A 21,273-nucleotide genomic window follows, 5' to 3' on the forward strand; every position below is an offset into this window, starting at 1 on the left:
GGAAGTGCTACAGTGCCAGCTCTGGAAAGGAGGCTGCCCACCGATCCACACCCTTCTTCAGAGGGAGCAGGCTATAAAGCAGAGAGGCAGTGAGCTTAATTGAATTCATGTTTAATAATTACAGGCACCGTGCCCCCCTTACCCCTGCCCAGGCAGCAGCAAGGGTGGTGTGGGGGCTGGGGCATATGCCCCCAGCAGCGAGGACAGCCGTCCCAAGAGTGATTTTCAGAAAATAAAAAAGGACCCCAAGGGCAGGCAGTGGTGCCCCCCCCACCAAGACACACCAAATTTCAAGATTTTATATATATCTCTGTGCCCCAGGGGGAGGGGAGGGGCACCTGGCAGCATCCTGGAGGGGGGCCCCAGGCAGCCCCAAGCCAGCCTGCCTCTTCAGCCACTTTATTAGCTCAGACACACCGCACTACAGGCGCCCATGCCGCCGCCGCCGCTGCCGCCCCCCTGCAGTCCGGGCAGCTGGCCGGGCCCTCCTCGTGTCCATGGGGCTCCAAGTCCCCGGCCCCACCCGCCCTCAGTTGTGGTCGGACTCCTCCTCGGCCTCACGAAGCCACTTGAAGAAGGTGGTGACAGATTTAAGGGCCACGCCCTTGCCCTGCTGCTCAGCAGGGTCCTTGCTGCTCTCCCAGCTGTAGAAGGCATCTTCTTTTACCACGTCCTCATCGTACAGCGCATCAAAAAACATCCGGAGTAGGTCTGCAAACAGGCGGACTGCAGTTAGAGGCAGGTGGCCACAGCCACCCAGCCCATCCCCACGGATCTCTCCCGAAGGAATGGAGGGCAAAAGTGCCACTGTTACAACAAGGACCTGACCCACAGTCCTGGCAGTTAAGGGTCTGACCATGCCCGGGTGACTAGGTCTCAGATGGAATGCTGATCTTATGATCCGAGAAGACTGCTGTGCAGGAATGAGTCACTTGGCCATGGAACAAACCTTACAAACCAGCCTAGGCTCATCTCTGCCACTTTACCTTCTCCACCCATGACACATGTAATAGGGAAAATAACATGCAAAGTCCTGAATTTAGGGGAATCATAAAAGTTCACTCACGAACATCAAGAGGGTAACTGGAACATTCGCTGGCCCCCAAACAGACTACAAAACCAACCAAAGCCATTGCCGCTGAGTCAATTCTGACTCACAGTGACCCTCCAGGACAGATAGGGTACAACTCCCCCATAGGGTTTCCTAGGAGCTGCTGATGGATTCAAACTGCCAACCTTTTGGTTAGCAGCTGAGCTCTTAAACACTGGGCCACCAGAGCTCCCGCCCCCAAACAGCATGAGTCCTGACGAACTTATTCCCAGTTTTCACTTACTACCCATACTCTCCTGAACAAACACGCCCTTTGCTGGTGTCCAGGCTCTTACTTGCTACACTCTTTGCAAGGTCCATCCTTTGTCTTCTCACCTTCCTGATGAATTCCTTCAAGACTCCACTCCACCACCCCGGCACCTGACCTTTCTTCTTCCACCCCCTGGCTGCTTGGCAGCCTTCCCAGGCATTTGTCCTGTAATACCACCCCACCCCCACCCCCCACCCCCCACCCCCAACATAAGCTGCTCCGTTCACCTCTCTGTCCTGTCCTGTCTTTCCAAACTAAACTTCACACTCCTGAAAGCAAAGAGAGGCAGAGTGAGATGAGTAAAGCACAGATCTAGGCCAGACCTGGGTGAAAGCCTGACTAAGCCGTCTATGAAAAGCCACAGCCAGGATGTTCCTCAGGGTATGCCCACCCTGAAATCCACAGCCCCCTCCCAAGCCCATCCCACAGCAACAGCCAGAGCAAACCCTGCAAGCTTATGCTCCGAACTCCATGCTCATTCACCCTGGGGACCCCATAAATCCATTATCCACTTTGTCCTGTATATTCTAGCCCCAATCTCTGCCATCTAAACACAAAAAGCACCCACCTCCCCTTCAATCACAATCTCTTACACCCAAACAAAAGATTCTGTCTACACTTTTTTTTTTTTCTAGTCTCACTCAAGGGCTCCTCAATCTTTTCTAATCCATATTCTGCCCCATGCGCCACCAAATACTGTCTGCCAGGGTGACCTCTGTTGTTTCTATGCTCCAGAGGCCCTTGACTTTCAGGCCTGTCCTATGGAAGTGTCGAGCAGCAGTCAGCATTACTATTTCCCTCAGCTAAAATTACCCTGTCCTTCGTTTATAGGGCCCACCCAGTGCTCCTTTGGTCTGTACCTCTGGCTCCTCCACCTCCTCAGAGTTCTATTCCAGACCCCTGTCACTCTCCCTAAGGCAATCCCATATACTCTTAGAATTCGCTTCACTCTCCTTTCCAGGCCCCCACCCCTTCAAACTGTCCCAGATAGCCATCTGTGTTTACGTGACATCTCTGATCCCCAACCACCGTGGGACCACAAACCCTTACAATCAAACTCATCTTGATCCAGTGTTCCCCACTGCAGTGAACAGCGCCACCAGACGGCTTCACCTGCTGAAACCATCCTGGGAGTCATCCTTGACTGATTCTAATCCCTCACTGGCCCCCTCCCAGGCCACTGACCAAAAGCTATCAATTCCACTTCCTAAGTAGCTCTTGAACCTGCTCGTTCCTCTCTCAACTCCACTGCCGTCAGCCATCACCAACACGCTCCTCACAGGCCACACACAGCACAGCCATCCTCAGCCATTCCAAACCACTCTTTCCACTAACCACAGGACAGCCTTAAAACCAAAACCTGTTTTCTTATTCCCTACTTAAAATCCCACAAGGCCTTCCACTGCCCATAGGATAAGGCCAAATACTCTTCCCATGACCCTGCATGACTGGCCCACAGCCCTGTCTCCAGCCCCACTTTGCCTCACTTATGCCTGGTTGCTACGCCTGCCTTCACACCCACCGTTCCTTCATTTAAAGTTTTCCCCTCCTCCTCCCACTTGTCATTTAGTGCTTCTCTATCACCATCCCTCCAACTAGGTGTATCCCGTCAGAGTACACCCCACAGGGCTCATCTTCCAACCTTCGGCACACTGTTGCTGACTCCATGGCGGTCTCCACCAGCACAGGAACGGTGCCTGACTCAGTTACCGCTAACATCCCAGCGCCCAGTGCACATCCACTTGTTGAACAAGTACAACTCCGGGCAGGTTAACCTAAGCTTCGGTCTTAGGATAAGGGGTAATGCCATCTACCCTGACCACAGCTGTGACGACTAAATAAGACAAGACAGACAAGGCACCTCAGCCCCACACCACAGAGAGGCACGAGATACCTGGAGAGGTGATCCCGTATCACCTCTGTACTTCTGGCCCCTAGCAGATGACTAGGCACTGATGAGATAGTTAACCTCAAGGCTCCTTCTGCTTGTAGGTAAGGAAACCGATGTCATACGGGAGAGAAGGGACCAAACCATCAGGGCATTCTGCTCTCCACAGAGTGACTGCCCATCTTTCTTGGGTCATCGCACCACCTCCTGCCATCTGACAGCCCCCCACCACGGCCCCCTCCCTGCGGCCTGGCTCTTACTGGCAGGCTGTTCCAGGGCCACCACGAGGGCCTGGAGGGCGTAGAGTGCCTGCAGCTCCTTCTGCTCATCACACAGGTATTTCTGCAGCAGTTTCGCTCGCGCTTTCAGCACCGCAACATCCACTCGGAGGGGGTTCTCAACTACAGGGAGAGAGAGGGGTGAGCAGAAAAACACGCCTCAGCCTGGCTCAGAACCAGGAGGCAAAGACAAACCTCCCTTCCGCCGTGCCTCGCCCTCCATCCCCCTGGCTCTTCTTACAGATAATTGCAGAGTAGCAGACGGTTTTCATGAGGGCTCGGACTAACGTGTTGGACGCTACCTCCTGCTCACTCAGGTTGGCCTGTGCAGGAGAGATAAAGAGTCCATGCATGAATCCAGACTGTGCCCCTAAGTCCCCACTCCCAACCCGCCTTGCTGCTCCAAGTCGCCTTTTAGTTGTTTCCCATGCATGGTGACCCCACGTGTAACAGAGAACTGTGCTCCGTAAAGTTTTCAAGGCTGTGACATTTCAGAAGCAGACTGCCAGGCCTGTCTCCCGAGGCATCTCTGGATGGGTTTGAACCACCAACCCTCCAGCTAGTACTCGAGTGCTTAACTGCCTGTGCCACCCAGAAACTTCTCCTACCCCTTTCACACCAAAAAAAAAATGCCTCCTGGTCTTAAACGCTAGCAAGTGGCCATCTAAGATGCATCAGTTCGTTTCAACCCACCTGGAGCAAAGGAGAATGAAGAAAACCAAAGACACAGGAAAATATATGCACAAGAGAAAGAAAGGGCCACATAAACCAGACTACATCAGCCTGAGACCAAAAGAACTATATGGTGCCCAGCTACCACCAATGGCTGCCCCAATAGGAAACACAACATGGAGTCCCTGATGGAGCAGGAGGAAAGTGGGATGCAGACCTCAAATTCTAGTAAAAAGACCAGACTTAATGATCTGACTGAGACTAGAAGGACCCCAGAGGTCATGGTCCCCAGACTTTCTATTAGTCCAAGACAAGAACCATTCCCAAAGCCAACTCTTCAGACAGGGATTGGACTGGACTATCGGATAGAAAACGATACTGTTGAGGAGTGAGCTTTTTGGTTCAAGTAGACACATGAGACTATGTGGGCAGCTCCTGTCTAGAGAAGAGCTGTTAAGGCCGAGGGGGTCAGAAGCTGGCTGAATGGACACGGAAACACAGGGTGGAGAGAAGGAATGTGCAGTCTCATTAGAGAAAGAGGAACTAGGAGTACATAGCAAGGTGTACAAAAGGTTTTGTATGACAGACTAATTTGATTCATAAACTTTCACTGAAAGCACAATAAAAATTTTTTTAAAAACCACCTTCTCTCTCTCATCCCTCTCCCCTAACAGCCAGGAAAAACATACCTCTATCCAGTCACACACCCGCTCGTTGCTGCTACCTTCCTTCAGCAGTTTCTCCAGCTGCCTGCTCAGCTCCTCGGAGGGGAGCGTCCTCTGACCAGGGGTCTCTGACTTCTCTCCCAGAGTATACTCCACTTTCTACAACCAGAAACGCCCAGATAGTAGGTCAAGTGCACGGTGTGGGAGACGAAGCAAGGGGGAGAAGAATGCCCGGCCCGAAATGCAACAGTGAACTCCAGCCCCAAACCTGCTCAGCGACGAATGCACCGACGTCCTGACCTTCAGGGAGAAATTCCTTCCAGCTGAGTCCAGCCTCTCGCCACAGCGTCCCCACCTTTTTGGGACCCTGGAAAACACAAGACCTACTCAGCAACCCTGTCTCTCTCTCCAAGGACCTACAAGCCCCACCCCAGTCACCCAGCAAGTATTTACAGGAAGTCCACTGGGTGCCTGGTAGAGCTGAAGGTGCCATACCCCACCAAATCAAGCCCGTTGCCGTCGTATCAATTCCGACTCACAGCAACCCCAGAAGACAGAGTAGAACTGCCCCACAGGGTTTCTAAGGAGCGACTGGTGCATTCAAACTGCGGACCTTTTGGTTAGCAGCCATAGCTCCTAACCACTGTGCCACCATGGCTCCAAAGATCCCCCAGAGGTACCAAACAGGCACTGTGCTCCTGTCCCTCCATGTCTACGGGGCAGGGCCCAAACATCACCCAAAAAACCACCCAGATAAAGACCTCACCCACCACAGTGCTGAAGACTATCAGTATCAGCTTCCCTCTAGTTTCTGACTCATGGTGACCCCATGTGTGTCAGAGCAGAACTGTGCTCTACAGGGTTTTCAATGACTGATGGGCAGACCCGAACTGCAAACCTGGCTAGTAGTCGAGAGTAGTTAATCCTCTGCACCACCCAAGGACTCCTGCTCTAAGACGAGGACGGGGGAAATGACCTCTAGGTCGCAAGAAAGATGTCAGCTAGCTTTTATAGTATTTCCTAAGAATTACTGGGCCTCAGAAAGGTAAACCACCAAATCCAAACACCTCATCCTAACTTTCTAATCTCACCCAGTTTTTTTTTCTTGGTTCTTCATTACTCCAGATAAACGCTTATGGGAAAGGCTCACTGCTAACAAGTATGCTTATTTGGTTCCTATGTTCTGAAAGAAGAGATCACCAATCATCACAAGAACAGCCGTGAGAGCCCATTTTCTCTAAGGGGCAAGAGGCCTGCCACCTTCACACTTGCCAGTCACCGTTAACTTTCACGAAGCAGCTTCACCATCACCGACCAGACACTCTGCCGTTTCGTCAGATTTAGCTCACGTTTTCAGCTGTTACGTCTTACTTTACTCTCTACCAACACGTTACCCAACTAACTCACTTCCACCAACAGATACTGGGACTGATGACATCAGCCCCTAACAAAAGATGATCGTGGCTCCTGGAGATTAAACATGTCCGTTTCTTCCCATCTGAACACCACTAAAATTGGTTTGTACTCCTACTGATAATACTACATCTTCAAAGTGTGACTCTGAAGTCTTTTCTTTCTCAGCAGTGCATAAACAGCAATGCATCTACAGCTCCTTTTCTTTCAGTGAATCACACGAGTTGTTAACACACGATTTTTCTACCCAGACATCGTCCAGTACAGATCTCTACCTAAAGTGTTAAAGAGGACAGCAATGATGCAGAGACAACAGCTCCTTTTCATCGAGTCTCATCCCTCCAGGTCCAGATAGCCAAGCTCTTCTGAAATGGCACATTTCTGACTTCTCACCACTGAACACCTCACCAGACCTGGCTCCTCCCACCTCCATGCCGCGATGCCTGCCCATCACCATCGACTCTTACAAAGCAGCTTCAGGGCCCTTCCAGGGGAGCCTTGTCTACAACATCACCAGTGGATGCTCCTTTGCAACCACACATGCTCAGACAGTCCGCCCTATTTTACTTCATGCTTTGCCTCATACTGTTGTTTTTCTTAAGCTGTCATTTCTTACTTTTTTCTCTGCCAACTGGTTTCCTGTTTTATTCAGGGCTGTGTCCCCGCCCAGTGCCTAGTACATAAACATGCAATAAATGCTCAAATAACACGAGCTGAATGAACAGATCAATCAGGCGTCAGCGTCTGATTCTCCTCCAGCCCTGGCCATAATTCAAGACAGAAAGCCGTCTGAGGGAGACTGCTAGCTTTGACACTTGCTTTCCCAGGTACCCATGCCATACTACCATCACCATCACCCCCACCACAAGGACCAGGAGACTTCAAGACCACCGCCAGCAGGCCAAACCTCACGGTGGTTATGTTCTCAGAAAACCTCTCACTCACCATGCTTTTACACAGAAGCCCCAGGATCTCCACCAACAAAGCAGCAGCTTTGCCCAGGGGTCTCAGAGGCTTGGTAATCTCCCTATGAGAAGAAAGTATTATTTTTCACAAGCCGTCTCAACACTGCCCATCATCCCTCCTTAAACCCAGCATCCAGTCACCCACACCTCCTGACACTTTCCCTTGCCACCTGTCTTTAAACCAAACCTGTTGCCGTCAAGTCAATTCCAACTCTGCGACCCTACAGAACGGGGTAGAACCGCCCCACTGGGTGTCCAAGGCTATAATCTACACGGAAACAGACTGACACATCTTTCTTTTTCTCCTGCAGAGTGGCTGATGTGTTCAAACCACCAACCTCTCGGTTAGGAGCCAAGCACTGAACCACTGTGCCACCAGGGCTCCTTCTCCTGTACCTACCCTGAATTTCACCAAGGCGGGGGGCTTACCTGAACAGCTCCACCATGGGCACCCCACCTTCCTGCAGAATGGGCGTTACCAGTTCCGCCAGGTAAAGCCACACGTGGGGGATGTCGATTTCCATGTCCTCAGCCAATTCCAGGATTTCATACAGCCTGCAACGGGAACTCAAAGTCGAGTTACTCTAGAGAAGATGAGCTGGGCCCCCACCCAGCTTCTTGGGCGACCCGGCATGGTTAAAGGATCAACCGTGGAGCGTCTCAGGGACGTTTTCTAGACGTGGGCCATCATCTCTTGTCCTTAGGTGTGTCACATCCCACCAGGAGTGTTGGCCAGGACCAGTTTAGGGGCCTACACCCTCACCCAAGGCTCAAGGGGTCCTGCAGAGCAGGAGGGAAATTTGTGGACATGCGAGGGCGGGAGCCAGAGAAGCGGATCATACCCTTGGTAGTACTGAGCAGCGGAGAGGTGCCCAGCACACAGCAGCTGGTGCAGCAGCTGCCCCATGTGCTCACGAGAGATGGCGCTGCGCTCCAGCGTGGACTCGACACCATGCCGCACAAAGATGAAGAGCAGGGAGGGGGAGGCCAGCTCTTGCACACACTGTACCGCCTCCTGCAGGGGGAGGGCACGGAAGGGAGAGAGCGTCAGCCTGGCCCAGACCCCACACCCATGGTATCAGCCCTTTTCTCCATGTTCAGCCCCCTGCCTCGCCCACCTTCACATCGTTGAGGTGGAGGTACTCCTCAATGATGGCCTTGGATTTCTTCTCCAGCTCCTCCTCAGAGAGCGCGGCCTTCGGGGGGCTGACTGGGGGCAGGGTACCTTCTCGCCTCACTGCGGAGAGCACAAAACACAGCTTCTTCACTTCTAGCTGGCCAGCAAATGCTGTTTGGGGACCAGCGAGTCCCAAATTAGCCAACACCCCTCTCCTCCGTTCCTCTCCTGGGCCCTCACCGGCATCCCTCCCACGGTCCCGATCTTCCGTGAGGCTAGCTGCCTTGCGCAGTCCCTCAGGCTGGGTGGGCCGCTCTCTACTCCGCTCCTCCATTTCTTTGCTGAAGCTCCGTTTGGTGGCAGGGGTCCGTGCGCGATCGAGCCGGTCCCCACGGTCACCTCCCCGTTCACTCCGCTCTAGGCGATCTCCCCGATCCCCAGCTTTCTCACCTCGCTCCCGGCTCAAGCTACTCCTGGAAGACAGAGAAGCATGTTGTCCCCCACCTGCACCGCCCAGGTGCTCTCTCGCATCATTGCCCGACACACTGAACAACTGCCGGAGCCTGTTCTCAGCAGCAGGATATTCCCCTAACCTCAGCCAGGGGCCCCAAGCATTCCAGGTGTAAGGAAGTCCTATGGAGACAACCAGGACTCAACCATAGCACTCTCGGTGGGGAAGACAAAGACACGGAAGAAACCTCACCTCTGTACCACACGTCTGTTATCTGTGCTTTCTGTGGGTACTGCTTGCTGAAGGGCTGAAAAGCGATTCAAGGTACTGGTAGCTGGACGAGCAGCTTCTGATGCTGGAGAGGCAGAAAAGCTAGGTTAAAATCCCTTTCCACTTCCTTGCGTATCTCTCTTACCTCCCAGTTATGCACACTTGGTCCCAGCCCCCACCAGAAAGCAGCTGAGCCGGTAGTCTAAGTGCACACCCTGGCACCACCTAACTACCTTGTATAAAAGGCTCCCTTGTAAACAAGGCTCAGCCCTCCAGAGCACTCACATGAATAACCACTCTGCTCTTCAGCAGCCTCCCTACCTGCGTCTGAGGGCTTGGCTCCCGAGCCTCCACTGCTGCCCTTGCCCCAGCTCAGTCGCCCTCCAGGTGCAAAGAGCTGGTTGTTTGAATCAATGGAACCAGGCTGAGAAAGAGTAAAGAGAGGAAAATCATGGACTGACCTGACCCAAGCCCCCAGCCAACACCACCACATACGGCCACACAGGCCATGAGTGGCCTTGACCAGAAGCTCACAGACATTCATTTCCTACGAAGGGCCAGATCAACCCCAAGCCCGTTGCCATTCGAGTCGATTTTGACTTGTACTGACCCTACAAAACAGAGTAAAAACTGCCCGGAGAGTTTCTGAGGAACACCTGGTGGATCTGAACTACCCACCTTTTGGTTAGCAGCACTTAACCACTACACCACCAGGATTAGACAGAAGACGTTTTAGGCTTTGCAGACCACAGAGTCGTGTTTGCAGCTACTCAACTCTCTGTCATCATGGCATGACAGCAGCCATAGGTGGTACTTAGAGGAACGGGCCTGCTGTCTTACAGAAAAGTTCTATTTATGGGTACTGAAATTAGAATTTTCACATCGCAAAATACCACTACCTTTTTTCAACAATTTAAAAATATAAACAGCAGCCTTAGCTGGTGGGATGTTCAGAGGCAGGTGACAGGCAGATATGGTGCACAGTGTGACTGCCAACCTGCTGGGCCCGGGCCTGGGCCAGTGCGCACCCACCCTAGAGCTGGGCGGCATGGCAACTCTGTGTCTGGCAACATAACCAAACTGAGAGAAAAAATTTAGCTGTCACCTTCCTACCTCAGAAAAGGAGAACTAACCCTCAAATGTGTGCCTAATACCACCTGAGCCCCCGTGACCCTCCCCACCACCAAGACTGCCCCCTCCAGCACACACCACCCCTACCTTCGTGATCTTGGTGAGTCGTGAGGTGTCAATGGGGCGGCTGCCCTTGCTGATAGGGACTGTGTTCCAGCCACCATCATCCACAAGTGGAAGACCTCGGCCTGGGACAAAGAGGAGGGCACACTGGGGTAATGGGTAAGTGCCAGCCGCTTCCCCGAGCCGACACCACCCAGGCTTCCTCAGATCCTCAGTTCCATCAGGGAGTCTCAGTGGCCCAGACACGTGGCACTAACATGACGTCATCAGTGGAAGCATACCCCTCAGGCCCTCACCCCGTCTCAAGCCCAGCCCTGAACTCACTGATGGGTGGGCCTGGAGGGCCGCCCCGGCGCTTGTCACTGCCCTTTGCCATGAGCTGCTGCACTTTGATATGCTCCCGGTGTTCCTCCATCTCGGCCTCCTTGTGGATCTGGTCGATGGTCTTGGGACCCTGGTCACCTCGGCGTGGCACCCAGTTGCTCTGTGGGGACAAGCCAGTCACAGAGTAGTTACCTCAGGGTCGTGAGACTACCACCTTGTGGCAGCACGTGCAGCTGCGAGTCAGGCGGCAAACCAGGAGCGGAAGAGGACGCATACCCGTCGCAGGTCCAGCACGTCCTGCAGCATGAAGCGAATGCGGGACGACGTCTTCTTTTCCTTAATGATTTTTTCCATCTGGTTGAAATACTGATCCATTCGAGGCTGGAAAGGAGCAAAGGGAACTTCCAACACCTAAAATCCAACTGCAGGCCCTCAGCTCCATCTCTGTGGCTTGGTGACCCTGGCCCAAGGGCCCAACACACTTCAGCCCATCCTCCTCCAACACCCCAGGTCTCCTAGTACCCGTGAGCCCCACCTTGGCTTTCTCAAAGTCCAGATCTTTGCCAATGGTGGTGAGCAGACGACAAAGGCATTCGAGGGACTCTTCATCGTGGTTCTTAAGCAGTTTGACCACGCAGTCATGCATTATTGCCTCAGTTAACATCTTCAGCTTAAACAACTCCCCGATAAACTTGATATTCCCGAGAGAGCGCCGCCGGGCTATGTCTCGAGCTTCTTCCAACTCTTCCTTCAGGCGCCCTCGTTCTTCTGCCTGCCAGTCAGAGAACAGGAATCAGGTCGAGGAGGCACTCAGCGACTCCACTAAATCCTCCTGAGGCAGAGAAACACCCCCCAGACGCTGCTCACCCCCCACCCAAAATTCTACAGCTGAGTGGCCTCAGGATAGCTGGGTGGAGGAGGTGGCAGGCAGGGTGGAGTGGGCGGAGGTTTTCTCTCACCGTAGCAGCTTCGTCCATCTCTTTTTGTTTCTTCTCAAAAACTTCATCGTCGTCTTTGTCTTTCTCAAACTCCTTCTGACATCGATTCAACAACAATTTTCGGAAGTTCACAGTCACCGCTGGCTTTTCTGTAGTGGGCACTTTCAGCTGTAGGTCAAAGAGAATGCCATGCTCAGACTACACCAGAGCTGGTAAAAACAAAAGAAAAAACCAAACCCGTTGCTGTCGAGTTGATTCCGACTCATAGCGACCACACAGTACAGAGTAGAACTGCCCACAGGGTTTCCAAGGAGCGGCTGGTGGATTCAAACTGCCAATGTTTTACTGTGTTGATTCCAAGTCAGAGACCCTCCCTGTAGGACAGAGTAGAACCGTCCATAGGGTTTCCAAGGAGCGGCTGGTGGATTCGAACTGCCGACCTTTTGGTTAGAGGCCAAACACTTAACCACTGCGCCACCAGGGCTCCTAGAACAGTAAAGGTCCTCTTAAAAAACACCGTTGCCATCCAGTCAATTCTGCCTCGTGGTAACCCCGTGTGTTCCAGAGCAGAACTGCTCCATAAGGTTGTCTTAGCTTTAATCTTTATGGAAGCAGATCACCAGGCCTTTCTTCCACAGTGCTGCTGGGTGAGTCAGAATGGCCAACCGTTAGGTTAGTAGCTGGGTGCAAACTGTCTGCATCACCCAGGGACCTGAAGGCCCTCTAGGGGTCTCTGACTACCTGACCCAGTAAGGCCTCTGGCCCCCGCTGGGCCTCCTCCTAACTACCACCCACAGCACAGGCTGGAGGAGGAGCAGGATGCTAGATAGACTCCAAAGTCGGGGGAACAGGAGTGGGTTCAAGGACAGTGGAAACTGACCGCCATGAGGCAGCGGCACATGTTGGCATAGGCCACAGAAAAGTTGGGTTCTGAGATGGCCTTCTCGAAGATGAGGTCGATGACCCCCTTGAGGCGCTCCTCGGTGTCGATCGCCAGCTGCGTCACCTGCTTCATCAGCTGCTGGAACATCTGGGGCGTCAGCTTATTCAGGATGGAGCGTACCCTGCGGAACAGGTCCTGGGGGAACGGGGGCAGAGAAGAAACCCGGATCCAGTGAGGTTCTCGCAACAGAGACCACAGGGAAGGACAAGAGAGGGTGCTGGGGGCTAGCCATGTGCCGCTGAGGACGGACAGAAACAGAGCAGGCAGCACCAGCTTGGAGGGCAGAGCTTAGGGAGAAGGAACAGGCACCGAGAGCCAGGCTTTGCCAGTACCTGGGTTTTGCTGCCATCAGCATCCTCTTCCCCTCGGTCCTTGTCAGCTGCCGTCCGCTTACTGCTGGGTTTCCAAGCCTTCTCCGCTTTGTTCAATTTTATGTCTTCAGTCAACACTGGGACAATGATCTTACGTGGTTCCTTCCGCGGGCCTGGCTGAGAGCGTCGGGGTCCCAGGCCAGCCTGCTAATAAGCAAGGAATGAGGACATGACACAGGACTAGTCAGCACAACACGTGACACCATCACATCTCCAGGACAGATTACCCCCAGCCCCCAACAAGAACACACAAGGGAGCCAACCACCCCCACAGCCCAGGCCCACCTGCCTTCCAAGCAGTCCCACTCACCGGCCCTCGGGGCAGCTCCCCACCTGGCCCACCCCTGGGGGGCCCACGGGCACCAAGAGCCGGTCGGCCAAGGTTGGCAAAGGGTGGAGTGAAGTCTGGGCCGCAATTTATGCCCGGTAGTCTGGTGGGATCCAGTGGCCGCAGTGGTGTTTTGTTGGCCTGCAAAGAGATCAGCCGTGGTGTTAGGGGACTGCAGCTGCTGACTACTCCTTCAGGATCTCAGGTTCCTCCCCAGCCCATCCAGGCCCACCAACCTTGTCCAACACGACGTCACTGATGTGGGGCAAGCCCTCTGGCTTCTGCATACTGGCAAAGATAAACTGGAAGCCAAGCAGGAACTCCCGGTCGTAACGCTTTTTCTCTTCGAGGTTTAGAGGCTTCCACTGATCTACAAGAAGAGCAGAGAAGCCACCACGCTTTTGTCTCCTGGGGCCCCAGCAAGTGTCATCAGCCACCCTCAGCCCTTCCTTCTACGTACCTGACTTATATTCATACTTCTGTTCCCCAGGCTGGATGTTCTCGGCATTGTGAATTTTCTCTTCCTTTGAGTCCCAGGTCTCATCTGCTTCCTCAGGCCGCGGAGGCAAGCTGCTGCCCTCATTGTCTGGGCCTGGGTTGTTGCCCACGGGCGGCTGATTTTCTACCTCTGGTAGTCCTGGGTTCACCTGCGACCAGAGAACATCCGCATTAAGCTGCAGATGACCCCACCTAGCCATACTCTGTCCTCTCCCCTCCACCACCACCTGCTCCCTTACCTCCTTGAAGGCGTCTAGGAGGTCTCCCACAGCCTCCTTCTTATTCAACTCCTTCATTTTCCGTCTCCTCTTTGGCACAGACACTGCCACTTTTCAAAAAAAAAAGGAAACAGAATGAAGGTGGGAATAATTTACCTAGTACTCTTAACCCCTGGGAAAACTGAAAAGCAGCCGCAGTACAGCGTCTACATTTCCATCACACCCTCTCCAGGCTGCCAATTCCTTCGTCAGATCTATCTGGGTTCCACCACAGGCCTTCTGTGGCCCAGACACAACAACACAAATGGGAAGTCAGCAATGGCAACAAGGAGCCACATCCCCCAGCCTGCCCTATCTCCACCACCCAGCAACCACACCTTACCTTGGGGTGCTGCTGCCGCCTCCAGATTCTGGGACAGGTGGGCTGGGGCAGGGTTGTTCTCCTGGGGGAGTGATTCCTCTCCTCCCTTCTCACCCTCAGCTTCTCCTTCTTCTTCCTCTTCCTCTTCTTCCTCCATTTCCTCCTCCTGAGCAAGGGAAGGAGCTGGAGGTGCCACAGCTGGAGTGGTAGCAAGGATGGTGGAGGGAGCCACTGGCGCTGTACCTTCCTCAGCCTGCTCTTTCGGCTCACTAACTGGGCTCAAGTCCACAGCCGGCGGTGAGGGGGCTCCGTTGAGCAATTCCTCGGGCTGGGCAGTTGGAGCAATGGGCACGGGGGGTTTGGAGGGGCAAGCCAGAGGGAGAGCGGCAAGCTCGGGGCTCGGCACCAGCTCTGGTTCCAGATCCTCAGATGCAGCCACCCCGTTGGGCTCATGAAGAACTTCCACCTTGTGAGATGCGAGGGGGGTGGGAACCGGGAGAGGACTGGAAGGTAACTCAGGTTCTGGAACTGGCTTGCTAAGTGTCACTTCCACCTCCAGTATGGGTTCAGAGAGGGCAGGGGGTTCTGGTGAGAGGCAATATGGCTCCCCAGCTTCATGGGTCATGGGGGTTGATTCTTCTACAGACATCTGTCTCATCCCTGTCGTTACAGTGTCCCCAGAAATAGAGAGGACTTCAAGATTAGGCTGAGACCCCGGTTCCAAGATTGGAGGTGGTGATGGGGTCGGAGAGGGTGATGAAGGCTGGGATTCTGAAGGGCTGTGCTCTGGGCCAGGCAGCCCTGGCCGACCCCCAAAGATTGCTCCCTGTGGCCGGTCGTCTGCCTCGCAGGAAGGAAGAATAAGCAATTAAAGGCAAGCCCTTCACGGCTGTTGCTTCCCCTTCTCCTCCTCCCAGCCAAGCCACCCCTAACCTAATGCCTCCCCCTCAATCTTTTCCCACCTAAGCTATCTGCCCTTTTCACCCCAAACCCAATCCACTCTCAAAATCCTACTAATGAAACCTAAGTCATTCTTCTCTTGACACCAATTCAGGTCACTCCACCCCTCAGCATTATAAATTGTCACACTCCTTTTCCCCAGAAAAGCTCTGTTCCATCTGCCTGCCTACCTGGCCGGACAATGACAGCAACCTGGTGAGTCTCCCCGTTAGCCTGAGGCTCCAGACCGCCTCCCGTCTGCAGGACACAAAGGGTTACCAGGTTTGCCCTGAAGACTCCCAACACCCTTCTTCCCTAGAGCCATTTTTACTTTAGCTCTACCTAGAAATCCAGGAAAGCAGGGAAATAAAGCCCTTAGTGGAAGGCAAGGCTCAAGAGGCTTGGTAGTCCAGGGCAAAACAGCCACCCCAGCCAGAGCCATCTCTCCAAGAGCAGGCGGTACCTGGGGAGGGGTGGGTGTGGAGGCGGTACGAGCCCCAGACATGATCTCCTCCGTGATATCTTTCCCTCCTTGATTTGGATCTCGAATTCGGATCTGGGGAAAGACAGCTACGTCATGAGTGGGGAGCCTACTTCTCCACCTTGCCCCCACTCCTAAGACTCCAGGCCACCCCCCCGGCACCCAATGGGAAGCAGGCAGGTGGGTGCCAGGAAGCCCATGAGTTCTACTGTTAAGCCATCCGGCTGCTCTTGTAGTCCCTGCCCTGGCCCCCACCCTAGGAGACCCCTGACCTCACAAAGCTGCCGGGACATCACAATGCCCCTCCCTTTCTCACCCCTGCCCGCCAGCAGTCCCCAAGTCAGTGGCTGCCCTCCACAGGGTGCAGGACCCCCACCTGGCACCCATCAGCTCACTTGTGGCTCGTTGGTCTGATCTCTAGGGGCAGGGCCCAGATCCAGTGGGTGGAGCCAGGGTGACTCAGCGGCTTCCCCAGCCCTGGCACCCTATTCTGGGCGCCATGCCCAGGGCTTGAGGACTAAGCAGAGGCGGAGGCCTCAAGAGCTTCCAGGGTGGAGGGGCGGGAAGGTAGGGGAGGGGGGACACAGAAAACAAACCTTTTCCAAAGGCAAGCCACCAGAAACCCCAAACCAAGCCTAGTCCTTGTGGCCCCCCAGAGCCCAGGTCTCAGGAATCTCCCCACCGGTCACTCGTCTTCCTGCGAGCTTCTCTACACTGAAATGTGAGCACCCTCCATAGAAGCCAAGCACTCCACAGACCCTCACTCTCTGCCCACTCTCAGCCAAGAACCTCCTTCAGCTTCCTCCTCCCTGGCCCACAACGCCCCGGGAACTCCTGACCTTGCTCTTCCCCCTTCCTGACGTCCCAGAGCCCCTTGCTGCTACTCACCGTCTTACGTTCCCTCTTGGGAGCAATCTGGGGTGGCTGGTTCATCAAAACCGGGGTGGGGGCTACACCAGCGGGAAACTGCTGCACGCCTTGGGCCGGGTAGTAGGCGCCAGCTTGGAGGGAAGGGGGAGACGGACAGGAAGAATGGTGGCAGCGTCAGGGCCCAACCATATACAAATGCCTGCTTGAACGCCTCCCACCCCCAGAAGCTCTCATCACCCACAGGCGGCCCCTTGCCCTGCCCCACCTTCCTCCCCCAGGGAATTAAGTGTCTATCAAAGCTGAGAAACCAGTCTGAGCTGCGTTTACAAGAACTCCTGACACTGACACACAGGCCTTGTAAGCATGCAGTCCTTCCCCACCACACAGGTTACCAGGAGGGCTTAGATCTGTTCCTCTTCCACCCTGGAAGGCACTGTGTGAGCCACCCCACCCCCACAGCATAGCCACACACTCTGAGGGAGCAGCGACTACTTAACCTGAAACAGAATCAGGTCTTTGGCTACAAATGAGAAAAACTGATTTGCCAGCCCTGTTCCACTCCAGCGCAATCCAGTTCCAGTCTCCAGCCCTTAGCTAAGGGGCAAAGAGCCAAAAAGGGACGTTCTGAAGGGGGCCCAAAATCAGTTAAAATCCACTCCTTAAAGCAATGGTCTCCAAAGTGGGCTATATTTCTTAAGTCTCATTCATGATCTCCACTGGCTCATTTCCACCGACAACAGAACTGTATTACTTGTTCAAGTTATATGTATGCACGAACAACCAAAAACATACATGCATTAAAAGTACATACTTAAAATTTTTCCTGACAGGTGATCAAGAAATTTTGGAAACCACTGCCATAAAGGACAGACTAATCCTTCCCTAGAACATAAATGAAAAATACATACGAAAAAACCCCAAGTCCGTGTACAGGGCTCCCCTAAACCATGGAAGGAGTGTCAAGCTGGCACCTGATCTTATTCCCTGACCTGGGGAGGACTCCAACTTGTTTGACGATAGGAACGAATCTTCTCCCCACCACCAACACTAGCTGAAACCAAGCACCGATCCCTACCACCTATTCACCCTATCATGTGCACACCACGAGCCAAACCCGGGTCTTCTGTTCAGAAATCAGATGAGTTTAGATACTCCCTGGGACACACTCTCACCTGACTCCCCCCCCGCCTCCGCTTACCGTAGGTCCCAAACTCTGTAGGGCTTGCACCCGTATAGAAGCCGGGGGCTCCTGGCTGCACGGGGTACTGCTGTGTCGGGACAACATATGTGGAACGTCCCTGGTGGGGAGAAGGGGAAGGGGCAGGGAGAACACGAGTTTAGGGAGCTATAGGCACCCCATGAGCCTACAAAGAGAACGTAGGGCAGGACAGGACAAGCTGACTCTGGTCAATGACCAAAGGAAGCCCCACCTCTAGAGAAGAGATGGGACAGGAGAGTCAGGGTAGGGGCGGGGGCGAGGACTGGGAGGACAAGGCCCTATGGCTTCCAGCTCCCAAGCCTCCAGCCTCACCTGTCCAGGGATGTAGTAGGCCCCCTGGGAAGCTGGGTAGGAGATCTGGGAGGGGATCATCATGACTTGGGATCCAGCAGGGTAGACATGGGCAGCTGGGCCAGGGCGGGCAGGGGCTGCGCTGGGCACTCGGGAGGCGGCACTGCTCGGGGGCTGGGCCCGGCTAGTGTAGAAGTGCTGTCAGGAGGGAGGAAGGCCGTTGGCATAGGGAAGGGGAGGAAGTGGACTGCAGGCTGGAGAGGAGCCCTGGGGGCGCCAGAGTACAGCGATCCAACTCTCCAAGACCCACTTGGCCCCCTGTACTCACACATGTCCTCTGTGTTCAGATACAGGCTTTGCACTCTGTACGTGTTTACCCTCTCACTGCCATGCACACTCACGTAACCTCCACCAGACTAGTGCTCTGCAGAAGCTTCCTAACACCCAGATGCCACACGCTGAAGGAAGGCCCTTTCAGGCAAACACTCCCCAGCATGCACCGCTCCACCCTAAGGTGCTTGAGGAGGTAACCCCTAACATGCAAGTCTCCCAATCACCAGACAGATATGCACGCACGCTGCAAAACTTAGCCACTGACATGCATTATGGGTCAGCCTTACAGTGACAGCCTGGACGACAACCAAGTCCCCACCATGAAGAGCCCCAGTCCCTGGATCTAACCCCTAACTGGGTGTACGGTGGGGTGAGGCCAGGAGGAGGTCCAGGATTAGGAAAGAAGAATTACCTGCAGAGACCTGAATCCTCCCTGAGAGCACATGGGGACAGGAAAGAAGAGAATTATCCCCAAGGTGATGAGAACAGAAAATGTGGAAGAAGTAAAGCAAAAATCTTCCCACTTAGCGAAGAAGAACTTGGGGAACAGAGGAGGGCAAGAACCACCTGGAGTGATTCTCTGGCCGCTCCAAGGAGAAAGCAGGGAAGAGGAATGTCCACCTCCCGGTAAAGAAACAGGAAAACAGGAGTTGGCACCAGGGCCCAAAGCACTGCCTCCAGTCCTCAGCAGCACCAGGTCCCCGGGAACGCCACCCCCACCGGCTGCACGCTCCCCAAGGGGCCAGCCACCTAAGGAATCAACAGCGCAAAGTGCAGGGCTGCACGGAAGAACACAGAGCAAGTGTCAGGAGCTGAGAACCAGGTACATGGCCTCCGTAGTCTCCATCTGAGACCCGAACTGGCCCGAGACTGCCACAGCTCCCCACCCAGGCCCCCTGCTCCCCTCCCCACGGCCCCTCACCTGGCGGGGCTGAGAAGGCGTGTTCATTTGTGTCACTTGTGGCGTACTGAACACCACCGGCGCTGTCTGCCCCGGGGGAAACGCTGGCTGAAGGGGGGAGACCAGAGTTCAGCAAGTGGGGAAACCCGGGTGGGGCAGAAACCCAAGCTGGTGAAGTAAGAGGGGTAAGTCTGTGGCAAGGCCTCAGCAGTCCACATCCCCCTCCCCAGGACAGCCCCTGGGAACAGCCCAGGGGCCCTGTCTCAATTTGGCAACAGGCCGTTGCACTTTGCCCTGACGCAGATGGGGGTGGGAAAATCCAGAGGTTGGAACCTGTTCCTGACCGGCTGCCTGGCCTTCCCTACACCCTTCTGGTCCTTGCTAATTCCTCAGCCTCCCTCCCTAATTACCTGTGGGAGTCCAGGGGATGGGGCGGGCGGGGGGCCTGTGGGCTGTGGCGCTTTGTTCATTTCATTTGGTGCCACATCAGGGTCCCCCCAACACCTGTTGGGAAAGAGTGGAGCTTGGAAAGAGGAAGAGACCCAAGTTTAAGGCAAGTGGAGTGGGGGAAGGGTTAAGCAAGGGATGGGTCCAAATCGGAGCCGCAGAGGCACCAAGGGAGTGAAGAAGCATTAACGACCCAGGCTGTGTGTACCCACTAACATGCTGTCAAGCCCGCATCACCGCCATCCACCCCCCTGACCTGCAGAAACGGCGCTCTCACTCACCCCCTCGGTTAAGAATAAGTCCACGGTGCGGCCTACAGGTTCTGGGCATCCGAGGGCCTGGGGTTGGGAGGTGAGGGGTATCAACCCGGCTCCGCGGGGCCCCAGACCAACCAGACCGGAAATTCCAGGTCTCGCTGGCACCAGGCTCCCGGCTCACAAACGGAGCTAGCCGCTTCGGCCGTGGCGTCCCCACCCCCCACCCGGGGACACCGGGTTCGGGGCCCGGCCCGGGGACACACAAGGCACGCCTGCCGCGAGCGGCCGCGGGGGCACCGCGCAGGCCGGAGGCGACGCCCGCCGCCGCCCAGGAGCCGAGGCCAGGAAGGGCGGGCGCCGGGCCCTAAAAGGCCTGGCGAGCGGCGGCCGAGGAAGAGCCGGTTTCAGGCAAGCGAGGGTCGGCCCGGAGGGCGGGCGCGGCCGGGGGCTCCTCCCTGCCCGCCGCCGCCGCCCTGCCTGCGCCCTCCCTGCGCAGCGCCGGCCAGTGCCAAAGAACAACGTGTCACTTCCCGGCGGCCCGGCGGCGAAGGGGGAGGGGGCGCCGGGCCGAGAAGCCGCGGTGCCGGCGGGCCGAGGGGCCTCCCCGGGCCGGCCGCGGTGGCACGTCCCGGCCAGCGAGCCCGGCGCCCTCCCAGCCCGCGGGGGCGCACATTCCGGCCCCGCGCCCCCTCGCCCCCGCCCAGCAGCCAGGCCGGGCCGCGCCGGGCACACGTGGGCCGGGGATCGCGCCTTGGAGGGCCGGGGCCCGGGCTGGGGCCGCGGGGCCGGGGCGGCGGGGCGGCGGCGCAGGGCGGCCGGTCCCGGCCCGGATGGCGGCGGATGCGGGGGGAGGGGGTGGGGGGGCCGGGTCGGGCCCGGACATGGCGGCTTTACCTTCAGTCTCCTTCAGTCCGCGCGGCCGAGCCCCACGCAGCCGCACAGACGTAGTCCACAACCATTTCCGGCTCCCCGCACAGATCCCGCTCGGTGGCCACCGCTTCTCCGCAGGCGCAGCCGGCGCCCCACGTGACCGGCGCAGGGGGAGGAGCCTCGCCCCGGCCGCAGGGCGCCGCGGAGCACATGGCTCTGTCCCGCCCCGTCACGTGACAGCCACAGCCCGCCCCCATGTCCCCTCCCGGACTGTGGAACTCCAGACGAGCTGCCTTGTGCGTCTCTGTTTGGTGGTCCTTTACTCCATTGAGACTTTACTGGGTGCCTACTAACTGCAAGGCGAAGTGCGGAGAATATGGAAATTAAGGAGTCCTAGCTAAGTAAATCAT

General features: G+C 55.6%; 1 protein-coding gene and 2 non-coding genes across 7 annotated transcripts; all 3 read right to left on the reverse strand.

Moving 5' to 3' along the window:
* Nucleotides 1-95: 95 nt before the first annotated feature.
* EIF4G1 (eukaryotic translation initiation factor 4 gamma 1) lies at nucleotides 96-21,018 on the reverse strand. Of its 5 annotated transcripts, none has more exons than XM_049881417.1 (33): nucleotides 20,888-21,018; nucleotides 20,018-20,074; nucleotides 19,700-19,793; nucleotides 19,311-19,397; nucleotides 18,077-18,253; nucleotides 17,744-17,843; nucleotides 16,564-16,676; nucleotides 15,658-15,750; nucleotides 15,386-15,452; nucleotides 14,277-15,095; nucleotides 13,916-14,004; nucleotides 13,639-13,825; nucleotides 13,415-13,548; nucleotides 13,161-13,319; nucleotides 12,812-12,994; nucleotides 12,417-12,614; nucleotides 11,558-11,704; nucleotides 11,134-11,370; nucleotides 10,875-10,979; nucleotides 10,599-10,758; nucleotides 10,299-10,399; nucleotides 9,402-9,504; nucleotides 9,063-9,165; nucleotides 8,600-8,832; nucleotides 8,361-8,479; nucleotides 8,085-8,257; nucleotides 7,672-7,797; nucleotides 7,223-7,304; nucleotides 5,133-5,231; nucleotides 4,889-5,023; nucleotides 3,769-3,850; nucleotides 3,510-3,650; nucleotides 96-711 (listed from the first exon to the last, which is right to left on the reverse strand). In XM_049881417.1, the coding sequence occupies exons 3-33, from the start codon at nucleotides 19,757-19,759 to the stop codon at nucleotides 530-532; spliced, it is 4,794 nt and encodes a 1,597-aa protein (XP_049737374.1). In that variant the 5' UTR covers nucleotides 19,760-19,793; nucleotides 20,018-20,074; nucleotides 20,888-21,018; the 3' UTR covers nucleotides 96-529. The 5 variants fall into 5 exon arrangements, with proteins under 5 accessions (XP_049737374.1, XP_049737357.1, XP_049737366.1 ...); XM_049881400.1 differs by having other exon boundaries at nucleotides 12,812-12,997; XM_049881409.1 differs by lacking the exon at nucleotides 20,018-20,074 and having other exon boundaries at nucleotides 12,812-12,997.
* On the reverse strand, nucleotides 10,474-10,549 carry LOC126058013 (small nucleolar RNA SNORD66). The gene has a single exon (XR_007513050.1). It is a non-coding gene; the product is annotated as a small nucleolar RNA SNORD66 (small nucleolar RNA).
* LOC126058017 (small nucleolar RNA SNORD66) lies at nucleotides 14,139-14,218 on the reverse strand. The gene has a single exon (XR_007513054.1). It is a non-coding gene; the product is annotated as a small nucleolar RNA SNORD66 (small nucleolar RNA).
* Nucleotides 21,019-21,273: the final 255 nt, after the last annotated feature.

This window comes from Elephas maximus, chromosome 1 (assembly GCF_024166365.1).
Source record: "Elephas maximus indicus isolate mEleMax1 chromosome 1, mEleMax1 primary haplotype, whole genome shotgun sequence".
NCBI lineage: Eukaryota > Metazoa > Chordata > Mammalia > Proboscidea > Elephantidae > Elephas > Elephas maximus.

Excerpts from the sequence above, each read along its gene's own strand:
- EIF4G1 (XM_049881409.1), bottom strand. The coding sequence starts at position 19,759 with ATGAACAAAGCGCCACAGCCCACAGGCCCCCCGCCCGCCCCATCCCCT. Across the intron at positions 10,980-11,133 it reads TGGACTTTGAGAAAGCCAAG|CCTCGAATGGATCAGTATTT; the intron begins GTGGGGCTCACG and ends GCTCCTTTCCAG. Across the intron at positions 5,232-7,222 it reads GGCTTCTGTGTAAAAGCATG|GGTCCCAAAAAGGTGGGGAC; the intron begins GTGAGTGAGAGG and ends TGTGTTTTCCAG.